Source organism: Penicillium riverlandense, assembly GCF_028828495.1.
Source record: "Penicillium riverlandense strain IBT 135883 chromosome Unknown utg000003l_segment0_segment0, whole genome shotgun sequence".
In the NCBI taxonomy this organism is placed as follows: domain Eukaryota; kingdom Fungi; phylum Ascomycota; class Eurotiomycetes; order Eurotiales; family Aspergillaceae; genus Penicillium; species Penicillium riverlandense.
This window is the reverse complement of record NW_026643196.1, coordinates 4,814,798-4,831,028: the sequence shown is the minus strand read 5'-3', so window position 1 is coordinate 4,831,028 and position 16,231 is coordinate 4,814,798. Positions and strand designations below refer to the sequence as shown.

The window sequence follows — 16,231 nt, the reverse complement described above, 5'->3', positions numbered from 1 at the left end:
AGAAGATAGGGAGAGTCGGAGCTTCGACGAAAAGTCGAGTTGGTCGGCCCGGGCACGGGCCAATCACGCGCCAGGTCCACTATGACATATTTGTAGCTTTTCCTCTTCTTCTCACTCTTTCCCACTTCCTATGATGTCCTTCTCTCTGATTTCCTCTCTCCGCTACGACCCTGCCCTCCCTGCTGCTGTGTCACAGCTCGCAAGTAACACCTATCCCGACCCCGTCGACACGCCTTATTACCTCCTTGCCTACCACCGAGACCGGCTAATCACTGCGGCCCAGCATTTCCAATGGGAGAAAGCACTGGCATGGCTCCAACAGGACTTGCGCACCTTAAGCCAGTTCCTTGATGCGTCTATACCAGACACACATGAACCATGGCGGCTGCGAATTGCCGTAGATCACAATGGCAATGGCACGGTGGACGTGCACCCAACCGCGCCAATTGACCCATCCAACCTTTTAATCCCTTCAATTGACACAACACCCAAATCGTCGGTCTGGCGTGTCTATGTTGATACGCAAGCTACCAGCCCGTCCGGCTTGACAACGCATAAAACAACCTCCCGAGATGCTTATAATGCGGCGCGACTACGAGCGGGAATCAAATCCCCAGCCGATCCTGCCGAGGTGCTCGTCGTCAATCCGGAGGGTGATATTATGGAGGGAAGCATCACTACGCCGTACTTCCGACGGCAGGATATCGGGGTTTCTGGTCCAGCGTGGATCACGCCGCCGCTTGACAGCGGAGGTAATGCAGGTACCACGCGCCGATATGCCCTGTCTCGGGAGTTCTGTGTAGAGCGGACCATTTCAGCTGCCCAGCTTGCCAATGGCGAGGAATGCTGGTTGAGTAATGGCGTGCGTGGATTCATACGCGGTGTAGTTGTTCTGGATAGATAGAAGATGTCGTGAATATATAATATAATAAACCTCCTGTCAGTCCAGTGAGGCCATACGCTATAGTATCACAGAATAAGCCTTGGAGACGTCAAATCGTTGTTAATTGTGATTGGAAACTAATTGAAGAAATCCCGTAAGTCGTCCTATGAAAATGCAAGACAAGACACCTAGTTCTTGGTCTTCTCCGCCACAACCGGATTGGGATTCCCCTTCCACTCCAGCGCACGAGGCCGCATGAACTCGGCCACAATCTCATCAGTCACCTTGCTGCGGCGCTCCTGGAATCCCTGGACATATGTCTGGAGCTCAGCAATGCAGCGCTGCTTCATCTCGCCCGTCATCAGTTCGCCGCTCTCATAAGACTTGCGGAGACTCTCCAGCTCCGCATCGTCCTCGAGGAAGAAAGTCAAGTACTGGAACGGCACATCGACCTTGCTGTTGCCGCCCAGTTCACGGTGGAGCTCGGCGGTCTCCTGTCCACCGGAGAAAGCGTACTTGTTGATCTTGTTCTTGATGCGACTCGGTGCGTCGCTCATGAAGATGGCGGAGATATCCACACTAGCAGACATCTTGGACCCGGGGCCCTGCAGCGCCGGCAGGAAGATGGAGTGGATCAGCGACGGCTTCTTGTACTTCATCTTCTCGGCGTTGTCACGGCATTGCCGGAAGTAAGGGTCTTGGTCGATGGCACATGGGATCAGGCAGGGGATCGACGAGACCTTCTTCCTGTCCGTGCCGAAGATTTGCGGGAAACTTGTGGCGAATGCGGTCGCGGACTGGGTCGCGCAGAAGTGGAACTCGCCGATGTTGTTGCTATCGTTGAACCCAAAAGTGCCGCGTACCTGGTTGATCGTGATGCGCTTGGCCATGCGGCAAATGTTCTCGTAGAAAGCGCCGCCGATGAAATCAAAATCGCTGAAGATAAAGGTCTTCTTCATGTCAAATCCAACCGCAATGATATCCTTCACGTTCGCCTTGGTGTATCGCTTGGCGTCGTCGACGTCGACCTTGGCGGAGTGCATGTACTTCTCGTCGTCAGTCATCATGATTACGAGGGGCACGTCGAATACATCCTGTAGCCACCTGGTAAAGTCAGCGCAACATCCTTCAAGTGACCCGCGTCTGATTCATACTTGGTGAACTCGAATGGAACAGTGTGTCCGACATGCATGCTATCACTACTCGGTCCACGGCCTGTGTAGAGGTAGAAAGGCTGACCCTTTTCGTAGCGGTCCAGAATTGCCGTCAAGTCGCGGTGGCTGAAGACAATGCCTCTGCGCATGAAGCGGTGCGGGCGGTGGCCGGTGACTTTCTCGAATCGTTCCAGCAAGGCGGGTGTGATGGGAGTGGCGCCGAATTCTCGCACCAATTTGTCATAGTCCACGGGCAGCAGCTTGCCGTGTTCATCCACTCCACCGGAGACATCGAATGGTGTCACGACCTGATTGACAGGTTGCTTCTCGTGAGCCTTCTCGGCGAGACTCAGCGTGGTCAACGCCGGTGGCTGGCCTGGTTCGTCGGCCATGGTGGAAGGATTCGGGGGAGGAAACTAGATCGATTGAGTTAGGGATTGTGCGACCACGAGGGAGGGAGGGTCATACGGTGGCTCGGGTGTTTGTGTGTTTCCAAGAACAAGTGACTCTTTTCTCCCCCGCCAATTCAAAAAAGAGTCACTGGCCTGTGATTGGCGGGGCAGTGATGGGTCACGTGTATTTGGCCATAAGTCACATGACCTCAGGTACTATGCGAGATCGGGATGTTGATGGCCAGCACACTTTTCGAAGCAATACGCTCTTTCATGTCACGGTGTATCCCTTGCCTTTGTACTCTGCCTACATTCCTTGTGAATAATTACAGTCCATCTCCCGGAGTCCAGATTTTGTACCATCGAGTGTCAATGCCCGGATCGTCCTTCTCATAAAACCTCAAATCTGAACTCAGCCTGATACGACCTTCCTGATCCTCATTTCGCCCACTGGCATGGATACTGTATGGATCATGGAAGACAACATCCCCGGCTTCATAGTTAGTGATGAGCCACTTGTGCAAGCCGGAAGCTGAATGCATCTCCTGGAGCTGCTGGGGCGACGACGCGATCATCCCGCCGTCCATCATGTTCACATTAAATGCAGAGATCCTCTCCTCCTGTGTCATAGCTGCTGCTCGAGTATTAAAGTCATTCTCGATGGCACGACCCAGTCCGACTGAGTTGGCCAAATAGCAGAGACCTCCGCCGTTGATGGGTATATCGCCTGCAAGAATGATAGTTTAGCGTAGTCCAACCGAAAGGCGGGCAATAGCTTTAGTTACCGATTGGAACCCAGGCAGTCAGGAAGAATCCATCTCCTGCTCTGAGAAACAGCTTATCATAATGGATACCAGTTCCCTTGCCAAAGGGCACATTGTGTCGCAGCATACTCCGATCGAGCAGGCGATGCTCCTTCCACTCCATTAAGTCTCTTATAAACTTGGTCAGGGCAGGATGCTCTATAAAAGCGCGGTACTCGGGTTCTTTATGGGCATCAATCAGAATCTTCTCTTCGGCTGGATCGACAGGTAAGCCCTCTCCGCCGATGCCTTTGTGCGCATCCGGATGAGAGGATTTGTTGAAAATACCATCTCGTGGAGCTGTCCCTGGTTCTAATAACAAGGTGCTTGAATATTGACTAAAATAGCTGGACAGAGAGGTTATTGTCAGCAAGTCTTATAATAGACAGGTATGTGCTGGTAAGTCCATACTGCTCCCTTGCATCCAGGACGTCCTCTCTAGGAAGAAGTCCCTTGACGAACAGATACCCGTCCTGCTTGAGCCGTTCCCTCATTTCCTCAATGGACAGCGATGCCGGTGTGGGGCGAAGCATCCCAACGTGATCGGTGGAGATTCGACCACCATTTTGTGCAAATCCATCAGGGAAAGTGTCTGGAATAGGGCAATCCAAGCCCGGGACAGACGTTGGGTTCGTTGTAAGTGTCGCCATACTGGGTGATGAGACCTGAGGTTGTTAGAATCTAGAAACCGCCTTGCGTTCGCTTGCTTAAATATGGGTACTAAGGCCTCTGTTGTCATACCAGCTACCCGATCAGGTGCCGGGCCCCCTCTTTCGGGGTGATCAAACCCGGAGCCTGCCGAATCGAGCGCCAATCATACCAAATTCGTATTAAGCTAGTAGCATCAGCTGCTTGCAACAAGTTCTGTCGAATGATTCATACGTATTGTGATTGGGCTTGATTCATCGGCTGGGGGCGTCAGTAGCCCGGCTTGTCGACTCCACAGTATGATCAGCGTTGGACCCTTATTTAGCTAGATGGTCCGCCGGATACCGGTTATTTGCATCATAGCCATTGCGCCTGTTCGATTTTCTCCAGGTCGCGGTCTTGTGAATAAGATTCTAGCCCTGTTCTAAATCAATGGAAATCCCAGTGGCGCAGGTCCATGGACTATTTGGGAAATAAAACCCTGACGGCCGCGGGGACCGATACGTTCCTCCACAGAATTTGGTATCAATTCCCGATGAGCACCGGTCTCTCCGCCGCTTTCATTGCAAAATTATATACTGGGTGGAAAGAGATTGTGGATGTATATCTTGGTCCTTAGACTTCCCGGCCGAACTCCGCCAATGTCAATTGGCATCATGCAGAACTCGGCTCCCTATCATCATTTGTATTTTCTTAACACAAAATATGCATACGAACATTCTTTATCGTTGTCTCCACATTCTTCCATACATCTCCATCTTCTATGATGCCTCGGTCGGATCCACGTCCTGTGATAGGCTGCCCGGGACAAAGATCATCCGACCCAGCTCCGCCTCGTCAAAAAGTGCTCAAGCAACCTGCTGTCGCCTGACCATCCCTGACCATCTTCGTCCATCATCACTTCATCATCATCAGCCTACATGACTCTCCTCCATCCGCCACGATGAAGTTCTTCGAGAATGTCTTCACCTACGACTACTCCTTCCCCGCCGTCTCCCTAGCCTACTTCCTCCGCTATCCCAACCCCTACTCCCGCCATGTCCTCACCACCGACGTAATTGACCGCTACGTCGACCCCAACACCCATCGCCTCCACACAACCCGGCTGCATCTGAAGAAATCAAAGGTCCCGTCGGGCATTCTAAAGTTGCTGCCCAAGGGCATCGGGGGCTCGGACAACTCGGGTCAGAGCTACATCCTCGAGACCACCGTTGTCGACCCCAGGGAGGGATGGATGGAAACAGAGTCGCGCAATATGGAGTGGACCGGTATCCTCAGCGTGGTAGAGAAGCAATTATACCAGCGCCACGCGAGTGAAGCTGCCGGCCATGCGCTGGATGGGTTGTCTATCGATGACCGGAAGAGCGAGCAGACCACTGTCCGAACGACTGTCACATTCCGCTCTCGGCTTGGACAGGGGAAATTGCTCGGTGGAAGGAAGAAGGCGGACACTGGGGACCGTGCCTCTGAGGCGGAGGATGAGGCGCCTCGAAAAGGGTTCTTCTCCTCGCTCTCTACCGCCGGCATCCAGCGAACCATCGAGTTGATCGGTGTAAGCCGGACCCGGGATGCTGTGCTGAAGAGCAAGCAGGGCATGAATGTTGTGCTTGAACGTCTGCGTCACGGTGGAATTGTGGGCGTCCTGGAAGGGATGCGGCGAGACCGCGAGATTGCGTTTGGGAAAGACGGTCCGTGGAAGCGCGCGTGGTTGCACGGCAATGGGCTCAATGATCATACTCATCTTGAAGACGACGACAAATGATCCCGGAGTGAACAAATTTGGGCGTGGACAAATTGTCTACCCTGATTCAACCTTAATTTGCATCTGGTTTTCCAGCGTGGCGTTTTTTCTTTTTTCTTTTTTCTTTTTCTTTTTTTCCCTGTTTTGGAGTCTTTTCAAGGGCATTACGGATGGACACTCTCCTACGATTTCTTTCTTTCGTTCTTTCTTTTTTTGGGTGGGGAGGTGGATGATTGAGAAAATTTCCTTTGTGGATGTCTGCGAAGACTGCGGAAACAGTGCTTCTGAACACTGCCTGTATATTAGGGAGGATGATGAGGGCGACACTCGCTTAGAGGACACGCTCCTGTATCATATGTAACTAACAATTTATCCTTCGCTGTGATAATCAACGATGCTATCATGCCTCTCTTTTTGGCTCAGTTTAGTTGCAAGTATCTAGTGCCATCCATCACCTGATCCGGTCAATTCTGCCTCAGGCATCACACGCAGGTCAATAACCTTCACTACGCGTCTGAAGCGTTCGGGAAACCTACACGTCCCGGCTACACAATCACGCCAACCTGTTATACATAGACAAATTAAGCTGAAAGACGCTGTCATTAGTCACCCATAGTCACTAAAAACCCCCCAGATCAAACACCCGGGTAGGTGCAGACCTCATGTATCACAACTTCACCTACTGATGAACCTCGGGCAGACCTGAGTCAAGACTCAAAGAATCTCAACACCATTAAACCAGTCAACACAATTGCTAGGATCGTGAACCCAACACATCCAACTAACATGGGGCCCCAAGACTCTGCTATCAACACACCACACCAACTCGCGTCTCTTGGGTTCGAAGAATTCCCTTTCCTGGTCCCACTCCCACAGCCACAGGATGACCTCCAGACAACGGTAAGAAAAATGCACAATATCGCCGACGTACTCGCCAGCGGGGGCAGAATCACCCCCCAAAGCAAAGACATAACCTCCTCCGCGTTACGCAAACATGACGCGGAGTCCTTCGCCAAGGAGCGCATGTCCGCCACGGAGCGCGGCCTGTATGAACAATGGCAGAACACGCAGCTTCAAATACCGGACTTTGACTGGACGCGAAACGTGATGCGCCTCCCTTCCGAGGATGCGCAGAGCCTCAAGACCTTCACGCAGCGTGCGGAGGCTATGGATATCCTCTGGTGTCGCACGGGTGCTTCGCCTGAGAACGCGCTGTGGCTTTCGTCTAATATGGATTCTATGTTGCCTCTTGTCAAGGCCATTACCAAAGTGTTGAACGCGCAGCAGCATTTGGAGGCTCATGACCCATTGGTAGGGCTGAGCGGTGAGGAGGTTGCAGAGCTGGAAGCCCTGCGGCGTATTAGGGCATTGGCTGATGAGAAGATGGCGCAGGAGCGTGAACGGGTACGGAAGTTGGGGGAGTCTTTGGGGTTGTCGTTGAGTGTGATACGTGCACGCCTGGAATCGCTGCAGAAATGAATATTATACACAACATAATCTCTTGTATATTAACAATTCTATCTAAATACATCTGGGGCCAAGTAATTATTTTTTTTTTTTTTTTTTTTTTTTTTTGTCAGACAGGTCGCGAGCAATTGAATTAACAGAATGTGCTATTAGTCTCACGACCATGTCGAATCTCGACAAACTAACGCTTGAAATAGGCAACGGAATTTTACGACTGATGCTTATACGACAACCGGCACTTTACTTTCTCAAAGGGAACTATCTACAGCTAGATGAACTGTTCTGGTATATGCGGACTTTGATAGAGAGTGGCGACAAGAATAGCATGAACTGAACCCACGTTATTCTTGAATCCGCGGTCCATTGTGCGAAGGTGCTTGGTGCATGTTTGGGCCAGGATTTGGAACGACGTACATGGATGCTCTTCGTGCTCGGCATGGTAATGTCTGGTTCGCTAACTCGGACTGGGCCTTAGCTTGGCGTGGGTTTATGGACGGTGCTATCGAAGAAGGAGCTGGGGTTGCTGCTGCTGTCCAAGAAGAACTGGTTAATCTTTCCCAGACTCCTTACAAGCTGTGATTGTAGAGTTCCTTATGGGACTATGAAGTATATGTGTATTTGTCTTTCCGATTACACCGTATATACTTTTGGGTTGTTTGCGAATTTAGTCACAGGAACTTAGTTGCGTAAGCAACGTGTGCACTTGATTTCATCCTAGCTATCCAGGTCGTTCGAACAACTCGAGAATTGTGGTTGGACCGTTTTGGGAACATGGAGTGTCTGCTGTTGATGGTCAAAGGTGTTCTCAGGTGTTCTCAATGTATAATGGAGACCCGTGGAATTGTTGAAGAATACGAAGCCGAGGAACCAAGCCATCAGCCACACGGAAACTGATCATCTACACCGATGGAAATGGCTATGAGGGTAGAATTGGCGGTGCGATGGTCGTCTTCTAAACGAGAAGCATCAACTCTCCCAAATGGGAACGGACGACATGTCATCTGTGTACGCCGCGGAACTCCAAGCAATTGAGATGGCCCTAGACTGCGTCTGGACCAAAACTGAAAAAGATCAACAGGAGGGCAGTTGTCTTTACAGACAATCAAGCTGCGCTCAAGCACTCCGCCGCCCCTGAATGCCATCAGGACAAATCGACCTATCCAGCTGCCTCGAGGCCTGCGCTGGTTGTCGGACAGAGGTATCTAGCTTTTATCTCCATATGATATACTTTCGGCTATAACTTAAAAACAAAAATAACCTTGATGTCTCATTTGAAAAGATTATTCTGTTTGCTGATCCGATTAACCCACCACACGGGATAGGGAATAGGCTCCGGAGCAAGTGGATATTTTCAAGTTCTATTGCTCCGCAGGAATATTCCCAGCCTGGGTGAAGATTGGCATAAATGCGGGGAACGACGCGATGCGCCGATCAAAGCTGAGCCACGATGAAATAGGCCGATTGGGTCATGGATCCTTAGATTAATCTAGTCGGATTGAGTAACAAATATATTCATATGAAACAAGATCTGTTTACATTTCGTACAGTTCGTATAGTGTAGATCATCCGTTAATATTATCCGTTCGGTTAAAGAAAGAGTAAAGGTCGTCTCTGCTGGCTAGAGAGAGGTAGAGGCACAAATATTTCGACGTCTTGCTGGCATGTAGATGATCCTGCAAGTGTTCTTTGTTCAATTCATGTTCCTGAAAGAGGAGAATTTCCTTTGTATGGGATTTCATGGCCGAAGCGGGCGATCAACTGGCGCTGTGTATACTAACATGTTTTCTATTCCACCGCTGACAAGAATTTTAACATGCTCGTTCAAATAAGCGACAAGATAAGAACTATCGGTTATTATCTCGACTACTTAGCATGAAAATACCTTTTCTCAATCACATTAAGAGTCGGTTATATCATCGACCCTGTGGGGAATGCACCTTGAATGCCCGCAGGCGGGGTCAGGTGGATTATATTCGAATGCTACTTCGTTTATAATTGTTGGAGTGCATGCCCCCGTAAGCCGTCTAAAAAACATGTAGATCTTACTAGATTCAATCGAGGCAAGCTACTTGCCATGCAGCTTCAAAGCCTATATAAAGGTGTTCTGCACCCCGTAGAAATTGAAGTATCTCATGAGTTCGAGATACTCAGACTGCCATTTATACCACTTCCCATCAAACTGTTTCCTCACAAAAATTGATCAGATATGTCGTTTTTCCCATTAAGCCTGGCTCTAGGCCTTGTTGCCACAGGCTCCTTTGTCGCCGCTGGGCCTTGCGACATCTACGCTTCTGGCGACACGCCCTGCGTCGCGGCGCACGGCACCACACGTGCCCTGTACGATGCCTACACTGGCCCGCTCTACCAAGTGTCGCGTGCCTCTGACGGTACCACAACTGACATTTCGCCTCTGACTGCCGGTGGTGTTGCCGATGCTGCTGCTCAAGATACCTTCTGCAACGGCACAACCTGCACCATTTCTATTATTTACGACCAGTCTGGTAATGGTAATCATCTCACTCAGGCTCCACCCGGCGGCTTTGATGGCCCAGCAGCTGGTGGCTATGATAATCTGGCTAGCGCCACTGGCGCACCAGTTACACTCAACGGTCAGAAGGCGTATGGCGTCGCCATCGAACCAGGCATGGGTTACCGCAATGACGAAGCTGTGGGCACAGCTACAGGTGATGCAGCGGAGGGAATCTATGCAGTTTTCGATGGAACAAATTACAACGATCAATGCTGCTTCGACTATGGCAACGCAGAGACTAGTGCTACCGATACAGGCGACGGCCACATGGAGGCTATCTACTTTGGCGACTGTACTGTCTGGGGGACTGGCTCCGGCAGCGGCCCTTGGATCATGGCGGACCTGGAGAATGGTCTTTTCTCTGGCGAGAGTGCTGGTAACAACGCTGGGGACGCGTCTATCACCTCGCGCTTCGTTACCGCCATCGTCAAGGGAGAACCAAATCAGTGGGCGATCCGCGGTGGCGACGCCACTTCTGGCACGCTGTCTACATACTATAGCGGTGCGCGCCCATCCGGCTACAGTCCAATGTCCAAAGAGGGTGCTATCATTCTTGGTATTGGCGGCGACAACAGCAATGGTGCTCAGGGTACTTTCTACGAAGGTGTGATGACCTCTGGTTATCCGTCTGACGACACCGAGAGCTCGGTGCAGGCCAACATCGTAGCCGCCAAATATGCCGTGTCTAGCTAGAGGGCCTGGGGCCAGTGTGGTGGTAGTGGATGGAGCGACCTTGTGGTTAGTGTCGAGAGACCATTTCTAGGGCACTCGTGAATACACACTCGGATGATATTTTTGCAAAGTTCTCTGTTGCTTCCTGATTCAGTGTTTTATGCTATTGTACTTCTTCGTATACATATGCAACTACATAACTGGACATGTGAGTCATCCTCGTGGCTCAAGTAGACAAGATTGTATCCACTCTAGAAAGAACTGGTTAATCTCTCCCAGTCTCCTCACAAACTGTGATGTAGAGCTCCTTACGGGTTTATTGAGTACATGTAAAGTTTGTCTTTACAATTACGTCGTATATATTTTGGGTTGTTTGAGATTTTGGGTTGTTTGAGATTTTGGGTTGTTTGAGATTTTGGGTTGTTTGAGATTTTGGGTTGTTTGAGATTTTGGGTTGTTTGAGAATTCAGTCGTAGGATTTGAGTAAGCACCGTGGGCACTTGATTTCATCCTAGGCCATTCATGTGGTTCGAACAACTCCAGAAATATGGTTGAACCATTTTAGGCACATGTAGTTTCTGCTGCTGATGATCAAAAATGTTCTCAATGCAAGATGGAGACCTTTCAACGGTTGAACAATATAGAACTAAGGTAGGTAGTTTAACTATAATATTAAATCTCAGTGTGACTTGAATACGCTGTGAGTTCACGCGCTCAACCTTCTTTGAACAAAATTACTAAAGGCCAAATGCAAAGGAAAAAAGGAGGATGGAGATTAGACCTCGAGCTTGCAAACACTAGGAAAAAGAGTCTAGTGCTAATAGTGAATTTCGGCCCCAGTGCATAAACATCACCAACTCGCTTGGTGAGAGTCAGAATAAGCAAGATTATTTGGCAAGCGAGATGCCTAGGTAACTCTTTGTGTACTGCATGTGAGTAGCTTTTTAGGTTTTCTATGCAGTTTCTTGGACTTTGAGTGGCCTATCGGCATCGCACGATCGCCTATTTAGTGTTGGTGGCTAAAGTCCCATAACACTTGGTCCCATCACGATAAGTTGAATCCCTGAACCCCGCTTTTTTGTTATATCGGCAAAGTCTCTTCGCACGACATCATGAATTGCCTCTTAGAAGTGTATGTATATAGCCATTACTCAACTACAAGAGACTTAAAATGAGACCCCCAACATCTTGAAAGCTGCATGGTCACGTCCCTTCCTTAGTTAAGACACACAAAGGAAACAGCCGAAGCTAACTATAATCCTAAGCATATGCAGAAGGGAATCATTAGTATTATTAGTATCTCGATTTTTGAGGAGAGAAAATATGAGAGCGAATAAAAACGACCATTGTATAGTGAGGACTAGTGATCTACGAAACCGACCAAAGCTTCAATCAGGGGGAATAAGTCGTCTAGCACTGAAACTTCGTATATTCAACCTATGATAGAATGGCTTTAGATCCGAAGTTTAGCCGTGATCCGAAGTTCAACCGTTCTCCTAAGGATAGACTCATAAATGGTCACCCTAAAAATGTTATGGGGCCAAATCTTCACGTGCGGGGTCCTTTTGACTTCCCACTGTATATATTTAAGTCTTGTAAGCCTATTGATCATTCTTCACAGAGTATTTCAATATATTCCATTATGATTTCTATCCGTTTCGTCCTGCTTGTTGTCGCCGTACGCCAAGTTGTTAGTGCAACTATCCCACAGCTTGGTCGCAGAGGTAAGCTGTGTACCTCTCATATATTTAAAGATAAGTAATTGATTAGGCAAGATGTGTCGCCGAGTCTTCTCCACCGATTTTATTTAATGACACAGTATTCGTCGGCAGCACATTGCGCGGCTAATCACAACGTCTCATCTGCTGGATTACCAGTCTATTGTGATCCTGGAAACTGCCCTTCAGTCCACGAAGCAGATACGGAAATCATAAACCCTTTCTGGGAGTAAGTTAATATTATAAATCCTAGAGAATAGTCTCTTACAATGTTCATTGCAGCTTACAACCTGGTGATGTGGCTGGATACCTCGCCGTGGATCGAACAAATAATCTCATTGTGCTCTCATTTCGCGGCACTGTGTCTAATGAAAACAAACTCACAGACCTCGAGTTTCAACAAGTTGACGCGTCCAGTCTTTGTTCTGGGTGCTATGCTCATAGAGGATTCTGGGAAGCTTCCTCTAGCGCCTTCAAAATTCTAAACCCAGCGCTCAAGGCCGTGATGACGAAATATCCAAACTTTGACCTAATTGTGACTGGACATAGTCTTGGAGGTGCTTTGGCTACACTCCAAGCCGTTCTTCTGAAGGCAGATGGACATCAACTTGACATGGTAGGTATAACAAAAGTGCAGCTCATTCGAGTGTCTAACGTCTCTCTAGTATACATTCGGAGCGCCGTCAGTTGGAAACAGGATGCTGGCCGAATTTATTACTAGTCAAGGCTTAGGGAAGAATTATCGTCTCACACACACCGACGACGAGGTTCCTAAAGTTCTCTACCAAGCTTCAAGGGCAGTCCTCCTGGATATTATTGTCCCAGAATACAGCCAGTCATCACCAGAATACTGGATAACATCACCGAATGGTATTTCCGTGACAACCTCGGACATTCAGGTTATTCACGGCGTCGACAATACGGCGGGTAATTTAGGTCAGCCAGGATTCGATATGTCAGCCCACGACTGGTATATGATAAACACAACTGTCTGTCAGGATTTCTGACTACTCGGAGTCCCTGCTTGAATGCCATTTGTGAGATTATTGACTGGCCTTTATTTCACCGAAGGTCTTGGTCTGGCATGTTCAACGCACGTTATATGCCCTTAGGCTGTTCACATTGTTTCTTATCCGCAAATTATCTCGCTCTCACACACATGCACTAGGAACGAAAACTCATAAATCTACACAATAGTTAGCGGTAGCTTATTTACTCAGAATGGAGATGCCAGAGCTCCGTGCTCAGGCGAAAATGGACGGGTCGCAATGATAACGAGACTAAGGCGCCTGGCCGACTTGGAAGGTTGGGGGGAAATTTTCAGCCCTTCACACCAAGTGGTGATCCTACTGTTGCTCGTGGGAGAAATGATTACTGGCAGCGATGACTTTAGCTATTTAGTCAAGATGCTGCTATCGCTTTCTAAATCCAATGGCCAGAATTATGCTTCCCGTTCGGAGGTTCATGCTTTTCTTCTTCACCAAATACGAATGTTCGTGTATAGCTTCAATATCCTGGGTGACGGAGAGCTAACTACATGTCGACAGGGTTGAGCTATTTGCTGCTGGGCTATTTCTTGGTGAATTCGAAGGCATTCAGACACTAAGCAGGGGCGCCGAATTTAACTGTGACTGGATCTTCTGTACTCTTGAACAAGACCATGCACACCGGGCCGTGGTAGATCGCTTGACTGCCGCAATGCGACAAGCCGGCGAAGTCTATGTTAATCGCGTGTTCTCACCCTTTCCTCCGACTCCTACATTGCCGACAGAGTCGGAGCCTAATGTTTCCTCGAGTCTCAAATGCCTGAAAGATATTGCTGAAGATATACAAGCCGACGCTCCGGGATCACCAGCACCGGTATGGTAATATTTTATAGGGGCCGCAGAGAGTGAGATATTGGAAGACCGGAGATCCTTCACGGAAAACTCGAGACAATGTACTCGACGATTGGATTCGAGAATATCGTTATTGGGTTGCAGATGTTGCAGAAGCTTTGGGATTATCAGAGCCAACGGAGGAGTGGGAGGATGTTAGCGCTTGGCATGGGGGTGTGTTTGGGCTGTTGCGTGAGGCGCTGGGGAGTATGCTGGGGAGCCAGAATGATCGAACATAAAATACGCTTGGCAATTGTCTTGGAGTAGACTTTGCGCTATCAGGTTCTATAGCTGACCAAAAACTACGAACTTGTACAGTCGTACGGTCAGACCGGTAAGCCCGGATCTTGGCGGTTGGGAAAAATAGGGTCGCCAAGTTGCTTTCCGGCGGATTCCACCTTGTACCCACCCAGGAATGTTTCGGACCGTGGCAAAGCCGATTGAAGACAAAGATGACATTGGCCGAGTGACAGCAGGCGACAGAGGAGAGATCGAGATAATAATCAGCAATTCCTGATACCGTCGTTACTAGCGCATTCTCCGATAGGCGGATAATTGATTAGGGGCCTCCAGGCGAGAGGTGATGGCGGTGGCGCTGTCCTAGTGGATTACGCCGAGCACAAGGGTCTGCTAGCGCTGGACCCTTGAATATTGGGAGATTCTATGGTATTTCAGATGTGCTTGTCGTTATTTGTACCGGAGTAGGCAAACAATGCGCGCCGGATACCCTCAACTATGTAATCCCAGAGTAAACAAACGGCTCCTGGATGATCTCATCGGGAAACCAAGTCCACCGCTCTCGACCAGTATTATTCTCACTTGCTCCACTATCGCGGCCCTGACTGGCCGGACCCTGTCGCTCGCTCAGTCAGCCAGGTCGCGATCAGCCGTCTGATTCGCCCGGTTCGGTGTAGACAATGCGGGGACTCAGCAGGAATGCCAGGGGATGGGAGTGACCTAGAGATACTTGGGTGACACAGCGCATTCCCTTAGTGGAGGAAGTACCCCCAAGTCACTCTGACTGGCCCCTTCTCGCCTGGCTTTTCACTAACTCAACTAACCAACACCAGCTCTTCCACGGGCCTCGCTTCGTGCGAGTAGGATCCTTTTTCCTTCCTTTCTCAGTCTTACTTGACTTCCACTTCTGTCTTCCCTCCCCCATCATAATAATCCCTCCCCTGAACACACCCCAGTCGCCTCAGACATGAGCATGCCTGTCGTTGTCCTGTTCAGCCGCTCACCATCATCTTAGGCGCTCTGGAGGGCCTCCGCGGTCGCTCTTGTGGCCCAGTCTACTACCTTTTCTCTCCTCCTTCCCCGCGTCGATTTTCCCGGTCGCGATCGATGGCTTTCGACAGGAATCGCGGGTCCCTTTTCCGACCCTCCCTCCTCGGGGTCCTGCTGATGCTCTTTCACTGCGGCGCCGCCCAATTCTGCTCGTTCTGGCACACAGGGTGCATCGACCCCGTGGCTCAAACCGCCGTGAGCCTGGATTTCCAGCCCGTGTTTCCCGACCCCATTACCCTCTTCTACGGATTCGACGCCAGTCCCTCGGGCAAAGGCGACGGCCCCATGACCAAAGTGGCCTACTGGCTTCGCTACCAGGACAACCACGTTAGTCGCGAAGCGGTCGATGCGAATCGCACCTCCGAGATTGCCCTCCGCATTGGCAACATCACCGGTGTGCCGTCTGGTGGGAACAATGGCTGTGATGGGATTTGGGGCCCGCCCTGCTCTGAGGATCTGAAGGGAATCCTCCGAAACACCATGTTTCATATGGCTACATCGGGCGAATACAACTACAAACCCCTGGAAGCCGCCTTGGCGCACTTGATCGCCTGGCCGCCCCCGTTGGAGACCTGTCCGCCGCAGATGTTTGAAGTGGCCTCCATCCCGGTCCAAGGTATGCACCCTTCCTCTTCTGCTGGCCCATCCGACGAACTGACAATTGAGTCCAGACTTCGTCCTTGAATCAATGCCTGACCAGAAGGTATCAGTCATGTCCCCGGGAACCAGCGCCCATCCATGGCAGGTCTGGTACCTCGATGACATGACCACGCATTCGCAGGCCCAAGAGGTCGCGGTCGGCATCATCAGCCGCGCTCCCTCGCTCAACGATCCCCCACCTACCAGCCCCGATGACATCCAGATGCAGCTTATTTGCCTTCAGGCTCCATCAGGAAGGTCATCGGGCTCCGATTAGTTCCTCGTGCATAGGACGGTCTCCTCCCGATCGTCCATGATTCTTTTCTTCACCAGTTTCGTCAACAGTTCTGGACTGTGACAGCGCGGTCTCTTGTGCCATTTTCACTCGTTATACCCCGTCACCAACCCGTGCCCCGTGGT

The 16,231-nt window shown here is 50.1% G+C and overlaps 8 protein-coding genes across 8 annotated transcripts; 6 read left to right on the top strand and 2 right to left on the bottom strand.

Moving 5' to 3' along the window:
* Positions 1 to 133: 133 nt before the first annotated feature.
* On the top strand, positions 134 to 904 carry N7474_005588 (uncharacterized protein; the record flags this gene model as incomplete). The annotated part of the gene is made up of 1 exon (XM_057197003.1): positions 134 to 904. One exon carries the CDS (start codon positions 134 to 136, stop codon positions 902 to 904), a length of 771 nt encoding a protein of 256 aa, XP_057054399.1.
* A 167-nt stretch (positions 905 to 1,071) lies between these two features.
* On the bottom strand, positions 1,072 to 2,429 carry N7474_005587 (tryptophan--tRNA ligase WRS1; the record flags this gene model as incomplete). Its single annotated transcript, XM_057197002.1, has 2 exons — positions 1,072 to 1,987; positions 2,038 to 2,429. 2 exons carry the CDS (start codon positions 2,427 to 2,429, stop codon positions 1,072 to 1,074), a joined length of 1,308 nt encoding a protein of 435 aa, XP_057054398.1.
* Positions 2,430 to 2,755: 326 nt separating this feature from the next.
* Positions 2,756 to 3,882, bottom strand: N7474_005586 (phytanoyl-CoA dioxygenase family protein; the record flags this gene model as incomplete). The annotated part of the gene is made up of 3 exons (XM_057197001.1): positions 2,756 to 3,156; positions 3,215 to 3,579; positions 3,644 to 3,882. 3 exons carry the CDS (start codon positions 3,880 to 3,882, stop codon positions 2,756 to 2,758), a joined length of 1,005 nt encoding a protein of 334 aa, XP_057054397.1.
* Positions 3,883 to 4,823: 941 nt separating this feature from the next.
* Positions 4,824 to 5,642, top strand: N7474_005585 (MSF1 domain protein; the record flags this gene model as incomplete). Its single annotated transcript, XM_057197000.1, has 1 exon — positions 4,824 to 5,642. One exon carries the CDS (start codon positions 4,824 to 4,826, stop codon positions 5,640 to 5,642), a length of 819 nt encoding a protein of 272 aa, XP_057054396.1.
* Positions 5,643 to 6,407: 765 nt separating this feature from the next.
* Positions 6,408 to 7,100, top strand: N7474_005584 (uncharacterized protein; the record flags this gene model as incomplete). The annotated part of the gene is made up of 1 exon (XM_057196999.1): positions 6,408 to 7,100. The coding sequence occupies one exon, from the start codon at positions 6,408 to 6,410 to the stop codon at positions 7,098 to 7,100; it is 693 nt and encodes a 230-aa protein (XP_057054395.1).
* Positions 7,101 to 9,294: 2,194 nt separating this feature from the next.
* On the top strand, positions 9,295 to 10,311 carry N7474_005583 (uncharacterized protein; the record flags this gene model as incomplete). The annotated part of the gene is made up of 1 exon (XM_057196998.1): positions 9,295 to 10,311. The coding sequence occupies one exon, from the start codon at positions 9,295 to 9,297 to the stop codon at positions 10,309 to 10,311; it is 1,017 nt and encodes a 338-aa protein (XP_057054394.1).
* A 1,789-nt stretch (positions 10,312 to 12,100) lies between these two features.
* Positions 12,101 to 12,997, top strand: N7474_005582 (lipase family protein; the record flags this gene model as incomplete). The annotated part of the gene is made up of 3 exons (XM_057196997.1): positions 12,101 to 12,237; positions 12,291 to 12,624; positions 12,674 to 12,997. Coding segments are annotated over 3 exons (795 nt in total), but the record flags the coding sequence as incomplete, so codon positions are not given.
* A 2,232-nt stretch (positions 12,998 to 15,229) lies between these two features.
* On the top strand, positions 15,230 to 16,088 carry N7474_005581 (uncharacterized protein; the record flags this gene model as incomplete). The annotated part of the gene is made up of 2 exons (XM_057196996.1): positions 15,230 to 15,788; positions 15,844 to 16,088. The coding sequence occupies 2 exons, from the start codon at positions 15,230 to 15,232 to the stop codon at positions 16,086 to 16,088; spliced, it is 804 nt and encodes a 267-aa protein (XP_057054392.1).
* Positions 16,089 to 16,231: the final 143 nt, after the last annotated feature.